This window comes from Acipenser ruthenus, chromosome 26 (assembly GCF_902713425.1).
Source record: "Acipenser ruthenus chromosome 26, fAciRut3.2 maternal haplotype, whole genome shotgun sequence".
Lineage (NCBI taxonomy): Eukaryota > Metazoa > Chordata > Actinopteri > Acipenseriformes > Acipenseridae > Acipenser > Acipenser ruthenus.
In genome coordinates this window covers 3,137,665-3,163,498 of record NC_081214.1, presented here as the reverse complement: position 1 = coordinate 3,163,498, position 25,834 = coordinate 3,137,665, and the positions used below count along the sequence as shown (strand labels likewise).

The window sequence follows — 25,834 nt, the reverse complement described above, 5'->3', positions numbered from 1 at the left end:
ATTTTAATCTATCTGGACTCTGCAGTGTTCATAGTGTTCAAAGTTCATAATCTAATTCAAGTGTGTACCTTTCTTTTTCCCTTCATTGCAAGCGCTTATCTTTTCACTAACTTGTTTACTCTGCGTAGAAGGTCCAGTTTAACACAAGTGAATAATGCAAAGACTTTTAATAAAAAATAGGGTTTATTCAAGTCACAAAAAAACCCCACTAAACAACACTGGCACATACTATTGTTATTTGTAGTTGTAATTTTGGCATTAAATTAAAAATCAAAATCAATCGCACCTATACAAGACAGGCAGGCAGGATGAAAGTTTCAAATAGAAATGCCTCAAATTATAAAAACATGGTTTATTTTAATGGCTTTGCAATATGATCACGTTTTTATTGCCTATTCCATAGTTCACCCATTCCAGGTTTTACTACAAGCTTGATAAGCCACAGCATATAGGCAACAAGCTTCTTAAACTCCTAGTAAAACCAGGAATGGATCAAACTCCATGTAAGGGGGTCCTTTTTTCCATCGCTGCTCCCTAAAGGCCCAGCTCCACAAACCTCTTGGTTATCTGCTCTTTTTACCCATCTGCCCCTTTGCACCACGGAGTTCTCCGTTGTAGGCTGTGCTGAACAGCATGGTGAGCAGGAGGATGATGGGAACGAGGAGGTATGGAGCGTAGATAGCCGCGAGGGTCAGGCGCTCTGCAGGGGTCTCAGGCCCTGGGTGTGGCCCCTTGGGGAAGTCGTGGAAGAGGACGTGGGCGATGATAGGAACCACGCTGGTGGCCACGTGTGTGGCGTAAACTATGGCTGGAGTTCTGATCCACCGGCAGCCTCCTGCAGAGGGCAAGGGAGGAGAAGGAGATGTGACTGCAGTGCAACAGGGCAGCATTGCAATAGGATACACACAGGAAGCAAATGGAGTTACACACTGTGAATTATTTTACTATTAATGACGACAGAAAAGTATAGTTTTGCTGACCGGGTGTAAACGGATGATGGATTTAAGGGCAGTTATTGAAGAATCTCTACTGCAGCAAACCCTGTGTCTAAATGACATCCTGTTTGTGGTACACGCGAATGTAAAGCATCTTTGAATCTGCACAGTGCACGATTCATACACCAATGCAGAAACTGTGGTATTAGTACAAAAGGTCTCATCTGATAGTCTCAAGTCCTTATAGCACTGCTGACAATGTTGCACCGTCTTCTTTACCCCACTAGAGGGCAGTCTGTGCACTGTGCTGTGTGGACCAGCTTTCTGCAAATGCCACAGGGTGCAAATGCTGCGCCACTGCAAAGTGTTCAATACCAAGTACAAGCGCTACACCGACCTTTGAAAAAGGCGTATGCTGCTACTGGGAAGAAGGGAGTCTGGAGAAGCGCTTCACAGAAGATGAACGATTTGAACCAGGCCGGGGGAGCCATCATCATCGGGTCCTTAAATTCTGCCGCGTACCATTTCAGAAGATCCTTGAGCTGGAGAAGAAGAAACTCGCTATTTTAGTAATTAGCTGCACACGTAATGCTAAGGGTTTAGCGACCCCTCGAGTCTCAGTATGCGTCTTACATCGTTTTAGATAACAGCATGCAGTGGGTTTGGCTGATCATGTCACAGAACCAGGAATAATGATAATAATATACTTACAGACTGCGAGTAGTACTGTGCCGGGAGCAGGGCTTGGAGGTCTATCGCGAGGGTAATGGGGATGTGAGAGGCGAAGTAAAGGAAGAATACCCATTCCAGTAAACGAATCAAAATTGCCATGGCTTGTGTATTTAGGCACAGACGGATGGGTACAGTGCAGCCCAGCGAGCCAGGAGAAAAGGGGTTCAATCTGTCCCAATGTTCACCCCGTTCAGAAAACAGCAATACAAAAACAAACTCTCTTCCTGGTTTATTGATTGTTAAGAGGAGCCCAGAACCGATTGATGGTAAAGATCTTCACATGGCGTGTTCCTGCGGGCAATCTCATTGGCGGGTTTGTGAGTGGGCGGTTCTTACTGCGGGGCGCTGTTACGTAACATTGTCACATTTAAAGACACAGGTACACATTCTTACACGCTACAGTACTGTACAGTACTTTAAAACTACTTCTGGACCTCCGTACTGTGTAAAACACTGAATGCAATAAACTCAGGAATATACTATTTAAAAACAACAACAACATAATATACCCTTAAAGCAAGATTGATGTTGCACTGTGGTTCTGTACATCTAGTGCAGCGACTTTATTTCTAAGTGTACACAGGGTATTAATATAAACGATTAGAACATTAAACACACATTATATATATATATATATATATATATATATATATATATATATATATATATATATATATATATATATATCCTACGCTAATAATTTTACACACAAACCAAAAAATAGTATCTCGCCATGGCCTGTATGGACTGCTACAAAACTGCATGATCATTTCCAAAATATATTGTATTGAAAAAAAAAACAACATTACATTGAATAAGTTCCATTCAGTCCATTCCACTTTCATTAGTTCAACAGCTTAGTACCAGCCAGCTTTCTGGGGTAATACTGCAATATACTGATGCAGGGATGGTAATAAGACCCCTATTGCACAGCAGTTTCACCCATTCCAGGTTTTAATATGTGCTTGATTAGCCACAGTGTATCGGTAACAAGCTCAAGTGTGTCTTATTAAACACAGTAAAACCAGGAATGGTTCAAACTGCTATGCAATGGGAGTCTCAAAAATATCTCACAATACAATGCAAGGTTCAGTCAAGACTTTCCAGCATATTTCCAAGTGTTGCCTGTGTAAGATGGCCCTGTGGGACACGCATTAGGGATTACAGTGAGAAATACATCTGAAGGTCTTGCTCCATGACAATGGTCTAGTCCTGGAGTCCCTGTATCTGGAGCCAGCCAGCCAGCCTCATTCAGCCTCGTTCTCACAGGGGATTATTCCTTTAGCTGCCCTGTATTTGTCATTAAACACAGCGTCACTGTCCTCAGCAGCTACCTGAACATAATCCTGCAAAACAGGGAAACACCTCATAATATCTAGAAGACTCTAACATTGATGAGATACACAGTAGCCCTCTGGAACAGTTTGTATCAGATAGTAAGGAAAAAGTATGAGGATTTAATGTTTAATAATTCTTGTGACAATCACAACTCAAAAGCATTAAGAATACACCCATGGTAACGTATGCTGCTGTTTGGTTTGTGAATTCAGACTATTACGTTTGTAAATGGAAATGCCTTAAAAAAAAACGATTTACCGGTATAGCTACAGCCCACAAACTCTTCTAAACCCGCCTGATCTCCAGATCTCCTGATCTCAAGTGATGTGCTACACTCACCGAGTCGTTCTCAATAACATTCTCCAGGCACGTGACGATGTCAGAGAAGGACGGGCGGAGGGTAGGGGGCTCCCTCCAGCAATCCGTCATCACTTGGAAGCTGCATGAAGACGGAGAGCACATAAAACAGCAGCCATCATCAAGAGTTTGTCAAAAAATGCCAGTACATCTATTTATTTAATTTCAATCTCGCCATACAGTATCTCCCAGAGTGCACCACATGTCATGTCAGAAGTTTAAATAAATATATCTTTTTTAAAATCTATTTAATAGTAGTTCCTGCTCTGCAGGGTCTGTCTCTGAAGAGAACAGAAATCCTTTTGCACAATTTAAGCAGACAAAACCACGCCTTTCTCAGTGTCAGCACCTACATCTGAGTCCTGCACTTCTCTGGTCTCTGCAGTCTGTATCCAGAGCAGATGTTAAACACCACCTCCTCCGACGACTGCAGCTCCGAGTAGGGTAACTGTCCTGGGAGAAGAGAGATGCTATCACAGGGCAGCTCACAAGCACTTCCACCGTTACTGGAACAAATGAGCAGCAACTAATGTCACTGAAAGCGTAGATCTCAAATCATTCTCAACGTTTAAACCACAACAGAATCTACATAAACTGGAGCCAAAAAGGTTAGAACAGCCTGAGACCTAAGAGTATAGAATTAGGCAATACGTTACTGAGAATCTGCCTTGTAAAAGATAGTAACGAAAGAGCTGTTGTGCTGATGAAATCAGTGAACTCCAGATCTTACCGAAAGTCTCCATCTCCCACAGCAGGATGCCAAAGGACCACACGTCTCCCATGAAGCTGTAGTAATTGCTTTTGAAATACTCAGGGGGGTACCAGCGCAGGGGCACGCCGTCCTAAAGGAAACAGACACAGGGAGACAGAGCTAAAACACCACAGGCCCAGCTGGTCTACTAGAGCGTTGTATTCCATCATGCCAGCGTTTAGTTTAGTCAAGCATATTGAAATCATGATGAGGCGTAGCCAAGGGTGGGAAGTCCCAGGGGTTCATTTGTAAGAAAGGTACCGGATCGTATCATTAAGGGTTTTAAACATGTAAAAATGACTACGTGCGTGCAAAGTGAATGTAGAATATAAAATAAATGAAGGGATCCAGGGATCCCTCGTGAAGGTTAAGGTGTAGATCCTTCCAGGGATTCCTCGTGAAGGTTAAGGTGTAGGTCCTTCCAGGGATCCCTCGTGAAGGTTAAGGTGTAGGTCCTTCCAGGGATCCCTCGTGAAGGTTAAGGTGTAGATCCTTCCAGGGATCCCTCGTGAAGGTTAAGGTGTAGATCCTTCCAGGGATCCCTCGTGAAGGTTAAGGTGTAGATCCTTCCAGGGATCCCTCGTGAAGGTTAAGGTGTAGGTCCTTCCAGGGATCCCTCGTGAAGGTTAAGGTGTAGATCCTTCCAGGGATCCCTCGTGAAGGTTAAGGTGTAGATCCTTCCAGGGATCCCTCGTGAAGGTTAAGGTGTAGGTCCTTCCAGGGATCCCTCGTGAAGGTTAAGGTGTAGGTCCTTCCAGGGATCCCTCGTGAAGGTTAAGGTGTAGATCCTTCCAGGGATCCCTCGTGAAGGTTAAGGTGTAGATCCTTCCAGGGATCCCTCGTGAAGGTTAAGGTGTAGGTCCTTCCAGGGATCCCTCGTGAAGGTTAAGGTGTAGATCCTTCCAGGGATCCCTCGTGAAGGTTAAGGTGTAGGTCCTTCCAGGGATCCCTCGTGAAGGTTAAGGTGTAGGTCCTTCCAGGGATTCCTCGTGAAGGTTAAGGTGTAGGTCCTTCCAGGGATCCCTCGTGAAGGTTAAGGTGTAGATCCTTCCAGGGATCCCTCGTGAAGGTTAAGGTGTAGGTCCTTCCAGGGATCCCTCGTGAAGGTTAAGGTGTAGGTCCTTCCAGGGATTCCTCGTGAAGGTTAAGGTGTAGGTCCTTCCAGGGATCCCTCGTGAAGGTTAAGGTGTAGGTCCTTCCAGGGATTCCTCGTGAAGGTTAAGGTGTAGGTCCTTCCAGGGATCCCTCGTGAAGGTTAAGGTGTAGGTCCTTCCAGGGATCCCTCGTGAAGGTTAAGGTGTAGGTCCTTCCAGGGATCCCTCGTGAAGGTTAAGGTGTAGATCCTTCCAGGGATCCCTCGTGAAGGTTAAGGTGTAGGTTCTGTCTCGCTTACCATATTGTGCTTCTTCCGGCTGCTCTTGCGGCTCTTGAAGCGGGAGAAGTCTCTGGCCAGTCCGAACTCGGCCACCTTGCACTGGTGAGGGAACCGGCCCAGAAGGATGTTCCTCAGACCCAGGTCGCAGTGGACCACCTGTTCAACACACAACCAGAAGCCAAAAAACTGAGAATCCCTTCCACTTAGATTATTTCAACAGATTAGCACTGCCTTTCTGAGGTGATACTGAAATATAATTATGCTGGGATGGAAATAGCAAAGCCAGGAATGGATCAAACTGCTATGCATTAGGATTCTTATTTCCATCCCTGGGGAGACACAAGGACGACGTAGCGGTATAAATGTGTGTGCATAAATGCTGATTGCTTGCACTCACCATCTTGCTGCGGATGTGCTCCATGGCCAGGGCGATGTGATAGGCAGCGATGGTGAGCAGGCACTGCAGCTCTGGGGTGTCGCTCAGCTGAGCTCTGTGTGTCTTCAGGAAACTCTTGAGCGTGCCGAAGCTCACATACTCCATGATCAGCACGTAGGGCTCTGGGGGAAACACAGCCACGACGCTCATAAAGGGACACAGGGGCGACAGGGGGCTGTTGTGAACATCTAAACAAAAAACACTGGTCCAAAAGCTGTGCCCACGGCCAAAACACTTTGAGAATCACTGATCTTAACAGCAGCGGATTGTAAAGATCCACCCTGACAGGCTCTCTCCCTCTCTGCCCCCCCTCCCTCCTGTCCCAGTCTCTCTCCCCCCTGCCTCCCCTTCTCTCTGCCCCTCCCCTCCCTCTCTTTCCCAACCCCTCCCTTCCCCTCCCTGCCTCACCGTGGCTGGTGTTCCAGTCCAGCAGCTGCAGCACATTGTTGTGGGACCCCAGCTTCTTCATCACAGAGACCTCACTCTCCACACGCTTCATGCTGATGCCTTGAAAACACATCAACAGATCAGTGCCGGCCAACCCAGCCACCCTGAACTCGTGGGGGCGCTGCACTGGGGATTAATATCAGCTGTGCTATTCATTTAGGGGGTCACATTTCATCACACTGCCTGGCTGGTGAGCGCCGCGACTCAGGACTCTTCTCCTACCTTCTTTGACGATCTTGCAGGTGACGAGCTTGTGTCCCTTGCAGGTGCCCCGGCTCAGCTTGGCTTTGTAGAAGCGACCCTGCTTCCCGATTTTCAGAACCTCCAGGATGGAGAGGTCATTCACAGTGAAACGTGGAGCCTGCGGAGAGGAGGGGAGAGGAGGAGAGGGGAGGGGAGAGGGGAGGAGATGAGATGAGAAAGGAGAGGAGAGAGGAGGAGGGGAGGTGAGGGGAAGGGAGGAGAGGAGACGGGAGAGGGGAGGAGAGGAGGGGAGGGGAGGAGAGGAGAGGGGAGAGGAGGAGAGGGGAGGGGAGGAAGCAGTGTTAGCCCTCACTGTACAATACATGGTTTAACAATAAAGAATGAATAATGTGAATATACACTGCATAAGCTGGCAGATAAACCCAAATAAAAAAATCCTCTTTGATTTATTATAATCAGAAACAATATCCTTGTCCTCCAGGATTAACAGAATTAAACACCAGTCTGGTATTATCACAGATGAACTCTGCTAAACCAGACCCTTTGATAGTCTCCAATTAGTAGATCCATACGCACTGGGACTGGTGGGCTCCACAGTGGTCTCGCTGCAGCCTCGCTGCATTCCAGGTGTGCTGGGGGCTCCTGTGTGGACTGGGAGTCGTCAGGACTCGGGCGGATTGGCGTCTCGTCTTCACTGTCAATGAAAACCCTTGTCCTCCTCATCTCCTCAATGGTCTGACTCAGCTTCCTGTACCTGGGACAGTACAGAGCATGACTGTTAGACTGTGAAGCGCTCTGATCTATCACACAGGAGGGATGCTACAGGTGAATCTGCCACTGTGCTACAGGATGTTACTTCTCTTTTTGCTGGGCTCCCTGATGCCTCACTGAAAAGGTCGCAGCACAAATACACACAAGCACTAAGTCTATTTGCTATACTTCCCCAGTTTTAAGGTCATTACATTAGCTTCCCATGAAATAGCGCATTGGTTTCAAAACACTGCTTGTCACCTTTATAAGATAACTCCTGGTCCTGACCCTGCCTGTCTGCGTGAGCTACTTACTCCCTATAAACTGTCTCGCACTTTGAGAATGGCCAATTCCAAGATCTCCATTAGAAGCCTACAGCGCGAGAGCTTGGAGTGTCCGAGCTCCTGCCCTTTGGAACTCACTTCCACACTGGATCCGGAATGCTGAGTCCGTCAGGGTTTTTAAATCTAAGCTCGAAACACGTCTCTTTGATTTGGCCTTTTCGCTAGCGAGCAGTTTGGAGCTCTTTCGGCTCGCTGTGTATTTCTGTAAAGCGGCCTGGGATGCTTGCACATGAAGGACGCTATATAAATGAAACAGTATGGTATGGTAAAAGAAAAACTGGTTCTACATATTATATGTTTAGGTGTTGTACACCAACATATATAAAAAAACACCTGTTTTAACAGTGTGATTGATCGTCAGAATACTAAAGACCAGTTTTGCATGACATTAGATCAGTTATTTCTCACTCTGAAAGGTTCTTATTGCACTGATTCAAATATTGTGTTTTTTCTTTATTAGTCTGATAAGATGCTTTGACTAGGAGTTCAGGAGACATATGCAATGCAGGTGAGATCACCCTCCAAGTATCTTTATATTAGTAATGCACCATCTAGTGCATGCAAGTTATTTGAAGCATACCGAAGCATTGGGAAACAGGATTTTGTACTTGAATCTATTTGCAGACTTACCTATTATACCACACAGCGGCCACAATAACAATGGCCAGCAACACGACTCCTGACAAGCTGATGGCAACGTACTGGAATTGACTGAAGGAGCTACTCTGAGTCAGCACTAAAAGGAAAGGAATACATTCATGTGTTTTCTTACATTTGATTGGTCTAATTGAAAAGTCAAACAACAAAGTTGCCTCGGCATTTAACATATACCCTGTGTTAGATATCCCACCGCTGCCACCAAATGAAAACTCGAGCGTCTTGCACAGGGAATTAGGAGGTGTAAACTTTGCCAGTGCAAGCTCCAAAAATAGCCAACAAATGTAATTAAAGTTTTACAGTATGCAGATGTATTTTATTTCTTAAAAAATCCAAAATGAATGATTAAACGAGAAGATAAAATGTGCTATTTTCTGCACATCTGCACCCTTCTTATTTTATTTTTTAAATAAATACTGCGCACATGCAAATATCGAATGTGCCCAAGCCCTTACATGTGGTTGATACTGTAGTCATAGACGTTTCTATGGAGGTCCTGCTGGTCGATGAATTTCCTCCTGCCATTTCTCAAATAAAACCAGCATTCGGCACATTGAATCGGTCAGTGCTATAGAGGAGAAGTGGAAAGTGACAGTAAGAGGCGATCAGACACAGAGAGTGACAGGGGACCCTTACTGTGCTTTCATTCATGGCATGGAGCACGATGTGGACTCCCATGCAGCATGGCACAGCCCTGCAGCCCCTTCCTCAACACCACCTGCATCGCAGTGCCCGATCATTCACTCCAGCGCACCCCAAAGGGAGAGGCTGGGCATCGGGAAGCAGGGACCTCAGGTTTTAATCTCAGCACCTTTTGCTTGAATTCTGAGTCATGCTTTATTCAACCAATACAGTATTGGTACTGTATACTGTACATAAACCTATTAGTAAACCAATGAACCCCCACCCCATATTTAGTGAACTTGATCGTGGAATTGCTTCACATTTTAAAATGTTATTGGAGAAGTTTTTTTTTATTTAATAGCACTGTATATAAATAGATTACTTTATGTCAATGATCCATTACTTAAAAGATGAACCACTTTTGCTGGCATGTTAAGAAACATTAAAATCGTGCCTTCAGAAGGAGAACATATTTGTTATAATCCTTTGCCACCTGCTATTACCTGCTGGGCACGCATCACATCACCAGGGCGACTTACAAAACGTTTGGCTGTGTTGCAGATCTTTCCTTAATTCACACACTGAAAAAAATGCATTGTGTCCAAATACACAGTAGTGGAGACTGAAAATAGAGTCAAAGAAATCACACTGAATATTATTTGCAAGTCATTTACTAGTTTATATTTATAGTATATAGTCACATAGTCATATCCACCTTGATGCTATTTAAACCCATATGGTTGATCAAACAGCCTCTAGTTTCATGCTGATAAATGAACACATGAACTACTGTAGAAAAAAGTACCCCCCCCCCCTCCTCTCCCCAATTCTTTAATTCAGTGTTGCAATTGCATTTTGCAGAATTAAAACTTTTACAAACATGTGTCTCAATGCCTTATGTGTCAATACTGATAATACTTGTTTTATATATACAGTGATCGGTAGACAGGATTACAAACCACTGAAATACAGACACAAATACATTATAGACACTGGTCTGCTTAAATGAGGGGTCGATTTGATCAAAGCCTCTGCCTTTTTTTAAATGCATTTTACAGCACCACAGAATCCACAGTTTACAATGACTTCAGACTTTGTAAATACAAAATTACACGTTTTGTTGCTATTTCCCTACGGGTGGATTCACAGTAAAATGGAAGGTCTTATGATGCAGATGAAAGGCAAATTGGCACAAGACAAGTTATTTGCACAAAGGAGCTGTGGAATTAGTGATCTGAATACTTTCTTGGTTTCTTTCTTTTAACATTTGCAATGTTAGGGTTACACGCTACAGCAGTGGCTCACCGCATGTGATCTGTGATTGTAAGCAGTAACTGGGTAATAATACTGCATCTACCAGAGAATATTCTGAAGAAACTTCTTTTATTTATTTTGCATACACACACAGGAAAATACACAGGACAGCATCTGCAGAATGAATGCAGTACTTACCAAAAAACTCCACACGCTCCCAACTGGAGGAGCAGTTACTGTGAAACACGAGTAATCCACAGAAGAAAAGGGTGTTCAATAACTGAAGCTGATCAGTGACTCAACACACACACACATAACAGGGCGATGTGTAAACTCTCTCTGTCCCTATTGATCTGTTAACTCTCCCTCTGTCCCTATCAATCTGTTCTCTCTCTCTCTCTGTCCCTATCGATCTGTTAACTCTCCCTCTGTCCCTATCAATCTGTTCTCTCTCTCTCTCTGTCCCTATCGATCTGTTCTCTCTCTCTGTCCCTATCGATCTGTTAACTCTCCCTCTCTGTCCCTATCGATCTGTTCTCTCTCTCTGTCCCTATCGATCTGTTAACTCTCCCTCTCTGTCTCTATCGATCTGTTAACTAACTGTCTGTTTCTATCCTTAGCTGCATACAGACCCTTGAGCTCTGCTCTTTCTAACCTCAGAGAGCAGCCTGTGCTTGTGCAGACTCTTGTGGGCTCTCATTGCAGTTCAGGAAATCTCTTTTTTAGCTACAGATGACATGATGTGAAGTTCAAAGTTTTCAGAAGTGACCTAATTAAAGTTGCAGTGCGTGTCTAATTGTGCACTAAACACTGCAACGCCCGACAGACTGGAAGCCTGCTGCTTTACTAGCTACAGCTCTGGCCAAAAGATTTGCCTCATCTAGAATTTTGCCATAATAAAAAAGCAGCGATATGAACATAATTTAGATATTTTATTTAACATCAAAGAAACTACAAAACTATATCGCAAAAGTCTACCGGAAGCCATCATTGTAGTACAGTATTTCATATGAGATTTCGAAATGTCACATTTTTCAATTTTTTTAGTAAGTATATGGAAAACTACAAAGCGGTATGTAATTCAACGTGTCAGTTAACGTAACATTATTCAGCAGGTTTAATTCGACTTTATGAAACAAAAAATTGTTAATTCTATAGGGTGATGCAAAACCTTTGGCCATACCTGTACAATACAATCCTTTTTCCATGCAATTAAATATGGAAAAGTGTAGATGCATCAATGCACACATGAACACAGGCTGCTGAAAATGTGTTCTTCAATGCACACATGAGCACAGGCTGCTGAAAATGTGTTCTTCAATGCACACATGAACACAGGCTGCTGAAAATGTGTTCTTCAATGCACACATGAACACAGGCTGCTGAAAATGTGTTCTTCAATGCACACATGAACACAGGCTGCTGAAAATGTGTTCTTCAATGCACACATTTCAGACATTTGCAAAGCATCTAACTTCCCTAATTGCAGACTCACATGATGTGCAAAATCAGCTAATGCGCAAACCAGTTAATTTTAGAAATTTGCTGTAACATGAATGCCTCCGGAAATGTACATGTATATAAATATGTTGCTTTCTGTCAGTGTATATTTCAAAGAAAGCACGAGGTTTGCAAGGTCTGATCAGGGTTTGAAGGGTATTACTGACACAGTCCCGCCTCTCTGCTCCTCACCACAAACAACACATACAGGAAAGGGAGGAGGGCAAGAAAGGACCCCTGAAAGAGGCTCATCTCCCCCCCCCCACTTGAATTGTCATGCTAGGTAGTGTGTCTCGTCTAAACGTACATCCACACAAAGTGCCATTCTGCACAAAGTAGTGGGGCTATTAGTCTGACTAGTGTGTAGCAGATCAATTGATAGCCGTTTATATTCATCGAATAGAAAAAAAGGGTTAACATCACAAACCAGACCATCTTCCAAAAAAAATGTTTTATTGAATTGTTTTTACAGTTTATTTACAGACAACAACAAAGCATACTTTTTTTTTAGTTTATTATTATCATTGTTATTTTAAGTTATTTTGTATGTTCCTGTCCCTGAACTTTATTCAGTTATCTTTCTCTCAAATCCTTTCCATGCTGTAACGTTTTGCATCCTGTCTTTTCTGCTGCGGAGGGGAGGGGGTCTGGGGCACAACAGGATCCCTTCTAACTGGAGCTTTGCACATGCATTATGAGCACAGATATGCAACCGCTATGAGACCTTACCAATTGTACCTGCAGCAAGCACAGCCTCATTGTACAAACATGTGCGTGAAGTCTTGAATTTTAAGATATACAGATTTTTAAATCAAACTTTGTAACATTTGTGTGAAAAAATTGAAGAATGCTTACACTTTGTCCCCCAATGATATTATTCAAATAGGACAGAACTACTGCTTCTGTCTTTGCAGAACGTCTTTATTGACAAGCTGTTCCATGGCAATTTCATTCTGCTGTTTTTGAACAAGTAGCTCAGCTTCAGGTATGACTCGTGGATTTCAAAGGACAAATACAAACACATTGAAAAAGGTTACGTTTGGCAGGATCGTTGGGTCTCACTGCCGTGGGCTTCTCTCTGCCCTGCTCTACCAGCTGTAGCCTGCAGGGGGCGCCTTGTCGTCCTTGTTGCTCTCCAGGGAGAAGGGGGGGATGCGCACGTCGTAGTGGGAGCCGTCGGGCCTCTCCATGCGGAAGGTGCCCCTGTGAGATGACAAGGAGGAGGAGGGCGCAGATAAAGGAAAGGGGGTTCTGGGAGCAGCACTGGCTTTGTGTTCTCAAACAGCGTTCACATTTCAATTGCAATCTGTTTTTAAAAGGCACAATTACATCAGTAGCTTGGGGCGTTAACAGTTGACAAAGTTTGGAACTGGATAACATTTAAAAAAAACGATCACAATCGACTTATCAGAAATATGCATGGCAAAAACAGATGCTGGCTTTAACACAACTTTCAGGAACAGTGGTTTGACAGTTTGAGGCAACTCTGCAGTATCAAACCTCAAGTCTCCCCTGGTGTGCCATGCAGTGGCCTGAAACCCACTTCTAAGCCACAAAGTGGCTTTGTGTTCCCTCGGCTTTAGCGTTTATACAGTAGTAAGAATACAATGCAAGAGAAGGGTCATTCATAGAACTAATGACAGGAAAAGCACAATGTAAAACTAGGCTAGCACTTTGTAACAATCATTTACCTTACTACTGCCACAGATCTTTGTACTTAATACTGGATTGGACCTGGTTTTAATTTGCACCAGTCAGGCACAAATAAAACATTACATAAAAATGAAACGAGAAAAAGCTGACTGATAAATTAGACCTTTTATTTGTTTTCTGATACAAATAAATGTCGATACAGTTTAGAAAACAGCTTGCTTATAACTGCACTGATACAACAGCAGAGAGTATTCATTTCACAGCTTTTACTGGATTCAGTACAGATGTGCCTCCCTGTTTGTGCAATCAAAGCTTTTCAATATTAATTCAGACTGTTTTAAAAATAGTGTCATGAAACTAGTCAGCAACTTCGTTACACTTTCAAAACTCTTACATTAAACTTCTGTGCCCTTTCTTAATTTTATAACATCAGCTTTTAATTTCCTTTCACACAAAACGATGCAAATTGCACTTAAAGGTCTAAAGATTATTTACACAAAGGTGTAAAGATTGTTTTTTTTTTTTTTACTTCTGTCACTACGCAGAATTAACTTTGAAAAGTTAGTAAACTGGAGACGGGGCTGAATACTGACCTAAACCCACAAGATCAAGACTTGAGCCTCAAAACTCCAGATTAATTTGAATGATCCTTGCAACCCTACACTAGTGTTTAAAGTTGTGTTTACCCAATGCACATAAAACAGGAGTTTCTAGAGAAAATGACACATACAGTGCATGTTACTATAGAACACATACTTAAGAATACTTGTGTTAGATTGTATTTCCTGACATCTGTGAGTGTTATAAGCTTCTTTAAGCAATACAGGGCTTCCATTATAAAATAACAAAATTAATGAGAACAACCACCTCACGATTACAGGCATTAAAACACACGTTAGTCTTAAAAAGCCAACGCGGATCAAATACAATACAACGTAGACTGTCAAAGGCAGTAACAGTTAGTAATGAGATTATTGTAAAAAGACAGGGTGCTGCATCATGTGACTGCTAGTAAAGCTGCTCCCTGGAGATCAGCCTGCTCTACCTCTACACATGGAAGACGACTGACCCCCCCAATCAAACCATTCAAATCTCTGGACCCAGCACACAAAGCGCACCATTTCCCTAAATAAAATAACCAGAAGGCAGCCCGAGCCAAACATTTAAAACCTAGTTACCTCTGGAATTCCTGCCAAGAGTGTCAGAATTCACGGACGAACACAGAAACGTTTAAGAAACCAAACTCGGTTCTTGTGCTGGGGAGAACGCATAGCAATTGTAAACCTGATCTTATTACTTTGCTTCTTGTTGTACAAACGGATGTACATTCTTAGCACCAATTGAAAGGAAATCTCTTTCTTTTTTATAAAAGGTAAGCGTAGGGTCCCTCGGGGTGCTCCTGGCTGTCGAGAGAAAATGACGGGACTGAAACTTCGAAGAGGTTGCCGTTCGTCCGCTGGAAGGAGTACGTCCCCCTGCGGAAGACGGAAACAACCAATCAACAGCCAGGCAAGACCTGGCCCTTCACCACCCAGCCTTGAACAAGCCACTTTCATGACCTGGGCAGCATTCACTGCAACACGGTCAATCAGGCAGTAGATATGAGAGTACTGGCAAGCCCAGAGTCACTGATGAGCTTCTGTGTATCAGGAGAGACCCCGGACCAGGCTTGCCATTAGTTTGAGATCACTGCTTTACATATGGAGGCCCATCTTGCTGGTCTTGTGTGGTTTTAGGGACGCACTTGTGAGAACACAGCAGTGCTCTATGTGGGAGTTCTTTTCAAATTGCACAACATCAAAATCAAAACTTGAGCTGGGTCACGAGAAGGGTACTGAAGGATAATTGAAAGGATCTGACAGCGATACAGAACACTGGTGTCTTTATAACAAACACATTGCTCGGTGTTACTTCCTTGGCCAGTGTGGTTTTTAAAAAAGAAACAACAAGGCAACGAAACAAAACTGCTTTTCAGGGATATTTACGTGCTGCTGTTCTGCAGCAAAAAACAAAACCAAAAAAAAATCTACCTGTTCAAAGATGATTACAGCCCAATGAAATATTTAAATACAATAAAATCAGCACCTTGTCTATTTGAAGTTTAGTTTACTACCAGCACTAAGCATTTAAAAACATTGCCCAAAATTGGTTATCTACCACTTCATTAATTCAGTATTATATTTGCTTTGGGTTAGTAAGCAAGGGGAATACAAAAGGGAGGAAAGAGACAGCAGAGAAACAGACACAACATGTAGCTAATTGAAGTATCCCTTTAAGTTAGTTCATAGACACCCTAAAAATCAGCAACATGCCACTTCAGCATATCTCCACCCGTCATGCTCTTCCACTCGCTATAAAGAAAACGCAATCCTTGCCTTCGTGTCATCTTGCACTTCCTACAAGCACTGCAAGGATTGTAAAAGCTCAGGTTTTTGCAACCAGCTCTTATTTCATTTCTTAGTTGTACTCTCCTGAAGCAAAGTAGCCTGCAATTGAGGCTCAAAGCACTGAATTCAGTGTGCACAGGACAGCAATACAGGTTTAGAACCGTTTCTCAATAGACACTGATCTGATACCACCATGCTTCTGCACTAGCAACACTGAAGAAAAATAAATACATAATTCGTTCAATGATCATCCATAAAACGCCAAATCTCATATATTCTACATATATTACAAATAAAACATTAGCACAGATTTCTACATTATATTACATTCGCTGTACATACAGCTTTAATATACAGGGCACATGAGACAGTGTTTGATACGCTAGGAGTTACAGCAAGGCGTGCAGGCGTCTGCTTATTCCTTAGCCTGGTTAAGTGACCCTCGCAGTTTGAAAAGGTAAATACTACTCCAGTTGCACTGCAAAACTGAGCCTTACCAGATTTTACTACGAGCAGAAACTGGTTCACCCGAGTTTAGACAAAGGAGTCACCGCTAAGGCTTTTTAGTAAAACCTGTACTGGCTCATTTGCAAAGGAATTGGGGGAGGGGAGGGGAGCTTTATTTTTACAGTATGTTGATTGCATGTATACTGCATACAGTAAATACTAAACATAATAACTAGGCATACAATCTACGGCAATGCCTCTCTCTCTCTCTCTCATTTAAAGTGGTTTCTTTTTTTGGCTCAGACTAGGGATGCGAATGGCCCTGGTAGGAAGCCGTTGGGCGAATCGTCTTTCTTGCTTTCGAGTGAAAAGGGTGGGATGCGGATGTCGAAGAAGGTGCCGCTGGCCCTCTCGAGACGATACGAACCCCTGTGGGAGTGAGAAAGAGAGAGAGACAACAGGCACCGTCAGCACAGCAGCAGCAGCTCTGCAAGCAAGCCAAGCTACAGGGTCCCTGAGCATTCACTGGAGACAAACCAAGCTACAGGGTCCCTGAGCATTCACTGGAGACAAACCAAGCTACAGGGTCCTTGAGCATTCACTGGAGACAAACCAAGCTACAGGGTGACAGTGGCAAGAGACAAGCCAAGGCAAGTCGCTGATTCTTTTTAGAAATATAGTTGGTATATTTTGCGAATAACAATCTGGAGTAAGAGCGCAAACTACTAGAACACAAGGGTTTGTCCGCTAATCCTCAGTATGAGTTATTTCATGTTTTTGTGAGATCACAGTCACGGACTGCAGAAGTATGAGCCATTCCAGGACGCATCAGTTAATGATGTTGACAGGTTGCCTACCTGAGCTCACGGAGAAACTGCAAAGGGCAGAGCTGCTATGCAATGGTATATCTTTGCTTGGTCCCTGCATTCCAGGTTTTACATAGACGCCTTACTAACACACATACCTCCACAGGGTCTGCGCTGTGTGTCTCAGTAAGCTCTTGGTCACTATGAGAACAATATAGGCATCTATCCACTGCCTGGACCCTGTTCTAGAAAGCACTGCGCTGTTCAATGCACTCCCTCCTCCCTCAGCTTGCAGGTTTATTTAGGTGTGGTAGGAAGTATGACGGCACACTGTCTTAGATGTTGGACACTGCAGGCAAGGGTTTTATGTCACACTCAACTTGTGGTCTACCAATGTTGCACGCATTTCTAATTCTGTTCAAGCCTGTGCCTCACTGCAGGAGGAGATCACACAGCTGTCAGCTGGGGGCTCAACGAGCATGCATGACGCACCTGAGCTAGCACAGCCATGAGCTCCTCACTGCTGAGCCATTTTAAAATAGGCTTGTGTTTCGCAGCTAATGAGGTCCATAAGTAGGGAATGCAAAAGCCTCGCTCCCATTCTGTGCTCTAGCATGCAAAGATCAGACTTTGGCCCTGGCACTTCTGAATATGAAAAACAGGTCAAACCAATAAAAAGAAAATCACTCGCCTCCAGGCCTAGATAATTATGCAACTAAACAGAGCTTTGACTATTTTTATTTGCATGAATTAAATGACTTTTTTTTTACTACCTGGATCAGTTCAATAGAATAGCCTAGGCTTGAGCATGTAGGCATCATATTTATTTAACAATACCCCTGTCAAGTGCTTTCATAGATCTTCTGTATATGTACATCATGCTACAAACCACTGTGCCACTGTGATATGTGGAGACTGCAGAGGTGGTGCTAATGGCACGCAGTGTTGCATTAACATTCCCTGACACAACAACCTGCACTCCAGTCAGTTCTACAGGATTAGGCAACAGAAGCTCAACAGCGATCAAACATGGCTTGACTTCAAAACTGAGCTAAACAAGCCTTCGGAAAACAAACAAAAAAAAACTACAGCAAGCAACGTGCTTATTTACATCGTATAGTTATAATGATTCTCCTGAAATATTTAATGTATTAACATTAAGGTGTTATTGTTTAGATTAATTGAGCAGATCCCCTCCAAGTGCATTAAACTCCCCCCCCCCCTCCCCAGTATGGCCTGTCACAGTTACAGACAGACACACAGTGAAAAGAAACAGGCAGGCACACAGACGAGGGTTCAACTCATCCGTGCAACACAACCCCAGGGTTCAGGCACAGGACTGGAAGTCACAACTCAAATCAGTATATGAACTCGTAAAAGGACACGGTTCCTCTTTTAAGGGATTTTTTCAAAGCTTTTTAATAGATTTGTTGTAGTGGTTTAGTATTACCGAAAACACTTTTTTTTTTTTTTTTTTTTTTTTAAATACCCAACTAATTGTCAGGGTTTTTAATTTAAAAAAAAAAAAAAGCTATGCCAGTAACAGGAATCGGGATTCTACAGAACTCCGATACAGGAAGACCCATTCCCTACACCCCAGCTGGATAATAACTGTATCGCTGCCTTACATTGTCCAGTCAATTTTTACTATGAACTATTACATTGTATGTCCTGTTGCGTTCAAAAGATCATATCCTAATAGGCTTGGAAAAAGGATTTATTTAGAATCTTTAAACTGTTCATCAGCCACATTTAGGTTAGCTCACCGCGCACCAGCGACCCCTGTGGTCTGGCCGGGCGCCTGCGGGCTTGCCTGTAAGCTGCCCAGAGCTGCGTTGTCCTCCGACGCTGTAGCTCTGAGGTGGCTGCATGGTGGGCCTGCAGTGTGTAAAAGAAGCGGTCGGCTGACGGCACACGCTTCAGAGGACAGTGTGTGTTCGTCTTTGGGGGTGGTAGCAGTGAGCTGAGCCTAAAAATAATTGGCTATTCCAAATTGGGGAGAAAATGATAAATTAAAAAAACCCATTAGCGACTACTAAAGTAAAAAAAAAAGTGTATTAAATGGAGAGAAAGTTTTAAGCCTTTCAGCACACAGTATGATCTTTTGCCTGAGCCACTCTGAACCAGAGGTGCCTCTGTTTAAACTGTCCAGTTAACTGTAGTTAGTGTACAAGCTGACAAACGCCTGTAAATGTGGAAGCCCTACTTTTAACTTCACACAATTATATACGCTTACATCTGAACAGATATAAAAGAAGCTCTAGGACGAATGAAAATGCCAGGAAACAAGGACCCAGCAGCTGTAAATCCCATTAAAAGCGCCTGTGTCCTTTTCTTAAGGGATGTAAAGAGACAGCAGGAAGCACGTAGAGTATTTCTTACCACATATGGCCACTGGGTGCCTGTAGAGAGACGTGGCTGCTGTACTGAAACGCTGGCTGCTCTTTCGATAACACCGGCTCCTTAAAAGCACAGAAACACAGAGAGGAGATGTAAGAGTGCGTTTGTATGTGCTACATGTGGAGCAAGGATTGCATTTCCCTTTACAAGGACAGACTGGTTCTAAACCAGGTTTCCAACTTCCAAAACACAAGACTGCAGTACTCAATTCTAGCCCTGGAGATCCAGTCCACTTGAATCCAGTCCAGGTTTTTACTCCAAGCAGGTTCTAAAATAGTTAATTGAACCTGCTGAGAGGCAATAATGGACTTAAAACTTGGTTGGAATAAAGACCAGGACTGGAATATTTCTGGCGGGCCGGAACAGAGCACCACTGGCATGACAGTGTCAACAGGAATCAGCGTGCAGGGTCTGTCCATCCTTACCCTGCCCACCACCCCGCGGCCTCTCACGGTCTCCAGAGTTCCTGACAGGCTGAAGATCCTCCAGTGTCTTTCTCTCAGCTGAACCACTTCCTCTCCCAGGTTCTCCAGCCGGATACAGTAACGCCACTGCAGAGAGAAAGCACAGCATGCATGAGACCGGGGCCAAACCAAATCAAACAGACTGATAGAGAACAGGGATGGAAATAAGACTCCCACTGCACAGCAGTTTGATCCAGTCCTGGTTGCACAGCGAGTTTAAGACGACACACCTGAGCTTGTTACCTGTACACTGTGGCTAATCAAGCTTGTATTAAAACATGGAATGGGTGAAACCGCTATGCAATAGAAGTCTCATTATGATAATAATGCTACTCACCCAATAAACGTGTGAATTCTGGGCTTCCTGTAAAACAGAAAAAGGAAAAAAAAAAACAGATTACTTCTTTGACTTGGTCTAAAAACAAAATGTTAAAAGACTATTAATTAAAAAGCACAAATACTGAAAGCCAAGAGTCTTGGTTCTTTGTTTTATATGATAATGTGATAATGTTCTTATACGATACTCTTATGTGATATTCTGTAATGTGAGACTTTGTAACAATTGTAAGGTGGCCCTGGGTAAGGGCGTCTGCTAAGAAATAAATAATAACAATAATAATAATAATAATAATAATAATAATAATAATAATAATAATAATAATAATAATGTAGGAACCACATTAAATACAGGTGAAGTGTGATTGTATACTGGCAGGGCCTTCCACTGAACAGCAGTTTAGTCTGAGTCATTCAAGGACTGAACTAGTAACCCAACATCCATGCTTTTGTACAGTCAACATGCATCGAAGGCTCAGAGCTCTCAGCCCTGCAGTCTTATTGGAGCTAGGAGGATAGGAGAGGGTTACCCGCATGCCCATGTAGAAGGGGATGACTGTGACACGGATATTCTCGGTGGTCTCTCTGTGCACGTCAGAGAGCTCCAGCCAGGGGTGGTTCTTCTCCTGCCAGGCCCGCAGCGTGTCCCGGGCAGTGAACGGGGGCGTCTCGGGGCAAGAACTGGAATCTATAAGGAAACGACAAATACAAAACACCAGCCATTACACTGACGGGACACCAAAGCCAGGAGAAGTGGGCATCCAAACTCTTTCATTGCATTCCAGCAAAAGGATCCTGATCCAATGCAACAACAGCCTCAATGAAACGGTTATAAGGGAAGCAGCTGGGCCACATTCACAGAGTGCTCTGAAGAAAGAAAACACTGGTGTAAGAAGCTTCAGATAAGCAACTCGTGGCATTTGCTTAAGAGCTCCGACTCTACGTGCACCTTGGCTGTTCCTTGCACGTTTCAGTAACGTTATGATTTCTTTTTTCTGTTAACAATAAAAAGGTGCACACTTCTCACGGTGGTAAATGCTTTGTGAATACGGCCCATGCACTGGAAAGCAGCACCTTCTCATCCATCCCCCGTTACACCAGTACCTTTGGAGGGGCTGTACTGGAGGAAGCGCTCAAAGAGCTCGTGTTGGATGGGGATCTGGTCGGAGGAATTGTAGGGCAGGATGTCCTCATGGCTCACATAGTCTAACCCTGCAGGGCAGAGAGAGGGGCACGGTTAAAGCACTAGGCAAGAGAAAAAAAAAGACACCTCTCTCCTACAGAAGCAAAGCAATTATAGAAGACAGGTTTTTTTAAATAGATTATTTTAGAAATTTGCAATGCATGTTTTCCCTTACTGTTCTGTGGTGTTTGCAATCAGTCCGAGTGGTTCTGTCACTCCAATATGGAGTTCTAATCATTCTTTTCTTTCAGTTTGTCGAGAGCAATGTCAGGACTGAACAGTCGGGCTCATTCTACTTCAATCATTGCACAGTGTGATCTTTCATCGTCTATACACACACACAGAGTACATCAGCCCAGCCCCGCCCACCCCCTCAGTGCACCGTGTACCTGGAATAGCATAGAGAGCTCTGCTGTCATCGTGATTGGCCAGAAATGTGACCGCTTCTGTCTGCGATCTCTGAGACTAGGACACAGAGGGAGGAGGGAACAAAACACAACAGCTTGAACTCAATTCTGTACAGGGCAAACACAACCCTCTTCACAGTAACTTGAAACCAATGTCAATCTAAATACAGGATTCCATTTACATAAACCTTCTTTCACTTTACAAATACTTACTATGTGCGGGCAGTCCCTGGTGTCAATCAGGACCTGGTAGTATGTGTGTGTTTTACCCTTGACCTCTTTGGAACCGGGACTTCCTGGGCTGTCTGGTTTGCTTTAAAATAAAATACAAAATTTTAAAAAAAGCATTTGATTTACATCAGTTTTAAAGGTCCGGGTCTAAAAACCATCCTTTTAAAAACGTGGTACGTTTCTTTGTAAAGCATGTGGATATGGGAAACTGACACTGTGCAGGTTTTACAGTTTTAAACAGGTAGGCTATGGAAGGTGCAATAGCTAAGGAGCGGATATAGATGCAGTTGATGCAATCCAGCGTGATTTTTAATAGAAAGCATCAAGAATGCGGGTCGTGGAGGTCTAAATGCAAAACGTATCTGTCCAAGCGTTGCTCGGGGAAGGAGAAAGCTTTTGGAGGAAACAGGGAACATTCAATCAAAAACAGATTTACACAGAAACAAAAGGCTGATATTAACGAAACTGATTACTAGACGGTTTCTTCAACAGCCTCAAACACCTGTGCATATGATTTAATCATTAATATCGAAACAGCGTTGTGTTTGGACGGGGCAGTGAGGCAGTTGTTCAGGAGCATGCTGGACCCGCAGTGTACCTTTCTGGGGCAGGAGGGGTAACATCGCGATCGTACAGCCTGGCGTGCCATGGGAACAGGACTATCCCTCTGTATCCAAACACACTGTGCAAGAACAACTGCCAAGACAAACAGACAGGCAGTGAATTGATACAGCAGAGCTGCGTCAACAAGACAAGGTTCAATTCATCTCAACATCAGCTCTACTGAATACCTCCTCACCCAGCTTCCCTCTATAGAAGCTGACCCAGCAAAACAAGCAAAAAGGGAACAAACTAAAATAAGGCTATGGGGAAAAATCTCCCTTATCGGCTTTGAATTGTGGACTTTAAACAAGTAAATAGTAGGGTTGCACAGCAAATGCATTCTCTTATTTGTTCTGGGCCTTGTCTTTAAATGTTTTGCTGCCACAGAACAAACACTCTTACCTGTCCCGTTTCATATTTCCCGTGCTGCTTTAGTGACTCAAACACGCCCACCGTCTCTAACACTTTACCCTCTGGTCTATTTCTGTAGAAGAAGACAAAACACAAGAAATAAATCACATCGAGAGACACATTTATAACTGCAAGATTATTTTTAGACAGCTGTTTATGCAGGAATCACACTAGACTGGGATACACAGACTCCAGTATTAAGCCCCTTTTACACTGGCACGCTCCACCCGGGTCAGGACCCGCTGTCATGCAGGTCGGCTACGTGATTTCACACTGCGTTTGATAAAGCAGGGCTGACCTGGGTGACAGACGCAGGTGCACAATGCGCGTATCAATGCCCCGGAAGCAGTTTGTTACAGACGCTTCCATCTGAGCTTCTCTGGATTGAACCGTCGGCCCAAATGTTTGTTAGAAAAAATGTTTCTTCATCCCTGCTGCAATCTGACTCCTGGTGTGTCTCAATCAACAAACACATGAGAATAAACAGAAGCGTTCCTTGCAGAAGTGAAACCTTCACGCTGGCGCGGCTGTTTGTTATTTCGGCCGTCATGCATTTTGTCTCGCTCGACCCGGGTTCAAAGAGTGTCGACCCACATCCTGAGGTACGTGGTTTCACACCATTGTGACTCAGGATAGCCAGGACCAGGGTAGGAGCGCCAGCGTGAAAGGGGCTTTAGACAAGCAATGAACAAAAAAGCTTGGAGAGTGTCGGTCTGTAGTTAGTTCACTGCACCAGATCTGACAGGCAGCTGCTCTATGCCGGGCTATTCTGTTATGTAGAACACAGGGAAAGCAAGAGCTTTGAGATTGCACCCGCTATCACTCCAGCCCTGTGCTTGAACTGTGGGAGCTGCTGGCAAAGTAACTGTTTACCGGATCTGAAACCGAGCGCTCTGACCTCTTCTCCAAATACATGTCAACACTGATCATATTTACGTGCCAGCACAGAATTAAACAGAAAGCTGCTGGTTCCAGCTGTAATCACCACAGATTCATGCAACATCCCCTTTTTCTTTTAGGATAAAGTGCATGGGTGCCAGCCTATAACAGACATTTACATACTGTCCCTGACAAGAATATGTTTTGCTCCATGGAAACATGGAGCAAATACTCCAGATGGCTGTCACAGACATAGGCATGAACAGAGGTGTGCATAACACATAGTTTCTACACCGTGCACGATCTGCACTTTCAGCGAGTAAACAACTTCAAAAGAAAAGATAAGCCAAAGATCACGAATTAGTTTCAGTGTCTAATACTGAAAAATAAATGCAAGTGCACACAGGTCTGCAGGTTGGAAGATGAGGTGGCATGTGGGGCTGCAGCTGTCATTAAAAACACCACTCACTGCACTGCAGGGCTTCTTTAAATACAACCTCTTAACAAAAATAAAGAAAACCCATTACTTACTGAATCAATCGAAAAAAAAATCAGATAAGTCGCATATACAGTAGATTGCACAATTTGCAGCTAACCCAAAGTGTTCCACATGAATAGATAAAGTAAAAACGTCCATTTGCAGTCGCCACCCTGCACGGACTGACTTTCCTTTATTTGTGAAGTGCATTTTAAAATACCACTTCACCGTCGTGTGTTGTCTAATACATAACTATCACCTATACCTAACCACAATTACAAACCGCGTAATATAATATATACACGCTAAAAGCCTGTGATCAAATGACAACACTGCACTGCTGACGATAACAGTGTTAACAGCAATTCACAGTAATGTCAGAATGTCACATACTGTACCATGTGTTATATATGGCTGTGTTTGTATTGTTTACGTAACGGCGTCATAACAAGAAACAACAGCATGATTATATTAGCTTAACCCCACGCCGTACAGAATTATCTTTCTTTCTTAGGAACCCAAACGAGTGTCAGAATTGTACATGTACATGCAATCAAGCGAAACCGCTAAGAAATACGCATATTAATATTAACAACATGACCTTGTCATCATTCACATCAGAGGCGACTGAACGTTATTTTAAAACAAAACGTTCCGTTTCTTTATATTTTATGAGGACAACATTCTATGCACTCAATACAGCCGATACAGCTTTTGCATAATGTGCAGCTGCGGGTGACATGTTAGCCAAAGCAAAACTGCACCACCAATAAATTTAAAACAATAACCGAATTTAATTATTTTGACACCTTACCTTGAGGAGAGAAACCGTGAGTGTTGCGTTTTCAAACTACAGACCGCGCACAGCGACCTGAGTCTGTGTTTGTCGTGCCTGTCGCTGTATTCAAAACTTAAAGCCCTTAACGAATTGCTTTTGTTATATTTATTCAGTGCAGAGAGCAAACCCCGTCTCAAAACGCAAGCAGCCATTTCTGTACTGAGTTCAGCACACTTTCAGTCCACGCACAAGGCATTCACAGGGGGGGACCGAGCAGTGAAACACGCCTCTTTTCAACCAGGGACAATTTTACCACGACGACATTGTTATTTATTATTAGTTTTTGCGAATCTTTTCTATTTTTTCATCATGTTTGTTTTTGTTTTAAAAGTTCAACTATCTACCCATGATGCATCGCTCATTCGCCTCACAAAAACAATCCTCATAATTGGTACTGTGTTTTATTTATTTATTTATTTATTAACGGATTTTGAAAAGAAAACAAATGGCAACAAACATATCCGTGTAAATAAAACGACGTGATTTAATCAAGTGTAATTTGTATTTTAGTTAAGGCGTTACGTCATGACGTTGTGTTTTGGGTTTTTAATAGGATTGAAATGGCCGCCTCCGCGGAACCGTCCTCTGCTGTGTTTTGCCTATAAAA

At 43.4% G+C, this 25,834-nt stretch overlaps 3 protein-coding genes across 5 annotated transcripts; all 3 read right to left on the bottom strand.

Moving 5' to 3' along the window:
- Window positions 1–164: 164 nt before the first annotated feature.
- Window positions 165–1,917, bottom strand: LOC117430479 (sigma intracellular receptor 2-like). Its single transcript, XM_034050541.3, has 3 exons — window positions 1,647–1,917; window positions 1,333–1,477; window positions 165–835 (listed from the first exon to the last, which is right to left on the bottom strand). The coding sequence occupies exons 1-3, from the start codon at window positions 1,764–1,766 to the stop codon at window positions 564–566; spliced, it is 537 nt and encodes a 178-aa protein (XP_033906432.1). The 5' UTR covers window positions 1,767–1,917; the 3' UTR covers window positions 165–563.
- A 186-nt stretch (window positions 1,918–2,103) lies between these two features.
- On the bottom strand, window positions 2,104–9,734 carry LOC117430478 (tyrosine kinase receptor Cad96Ca-like). The gene is made up of 11 exons (XM_059000754.1): window positions 8,782–9,734; window positions 8,300–8,405; window positions 7,152–7,329; window positions 6,594–6,732; window positions 6,333–6,431; window positions 5,886–6,046; window positions 5,507–5,644; window positions 4,093–4,204; window positions 3,716–3,815; window positions 3,345–3,444; window positions 2,104–3,013 (listed from the first exon to the last, which is right to left on the bottom strand). The coding sequence occupies exons 1-11, from the start codon at window positions 8,849–8,851 to the stop codon at window positions 2,915–2,917; spliced, it is 1,302 nt and encodes a 433-aa protein (XP_058856737.1). The 5' UTR covers window positions 8,852–9,734; the 3' UTR covers window positions 2,104–2,914.
- Window positions 9,735–12,140: 2,406 nt separating this feature from the next.
- LOC117429453 (polymerase delta-interacting protein 2-like) lies at window positions 12,141–25,392 on the bottom strand. 3 transcript variants are annotated; one of them, XM_034048935.3, is made up of 11 exons: window positions 25,204–25,392; window positions 23,024–23,105; window positions 22,617–22,714; window positions 22,001–22,100; window positions 21,770–21,845; window positions 21,302–21,409; window positions 20,728–20,885; window positions 20,199–20,225; window positions 19,823–19,948; window positions 19,380–19,459; window positions 12,141–16,620 (listed from the first exon to the last, which is right to left on the bottom strand). In XM_034048935.3, the coding sequence occupies exons 1-11, from the start codon at window positions 25,377–25,379 to the stop codon at window positions 16,491–16,493; spliced, it is 1,161 nt and encodes a 386-aa protein (XP_033904826.3). In that variant the 5' UTR covers window positions 25,380–25,392; the 3' UTR covers window positions 12,141–16,490. The 3 variants fall into 3 exon arrangements, with proteins under 3 accessions (XP_033904826.3, XP_033904828.3, XP_033904827.3); XM_034048937.3 differs by having other exon boundaries at window positions 12,141–14,832; XM_034048936.3 differs by having other exon boundaries at window positions 12,141–12,907.
- Between the last annotated feature and the right edge of the window lie 442 nt (window positions 25,393–25,834).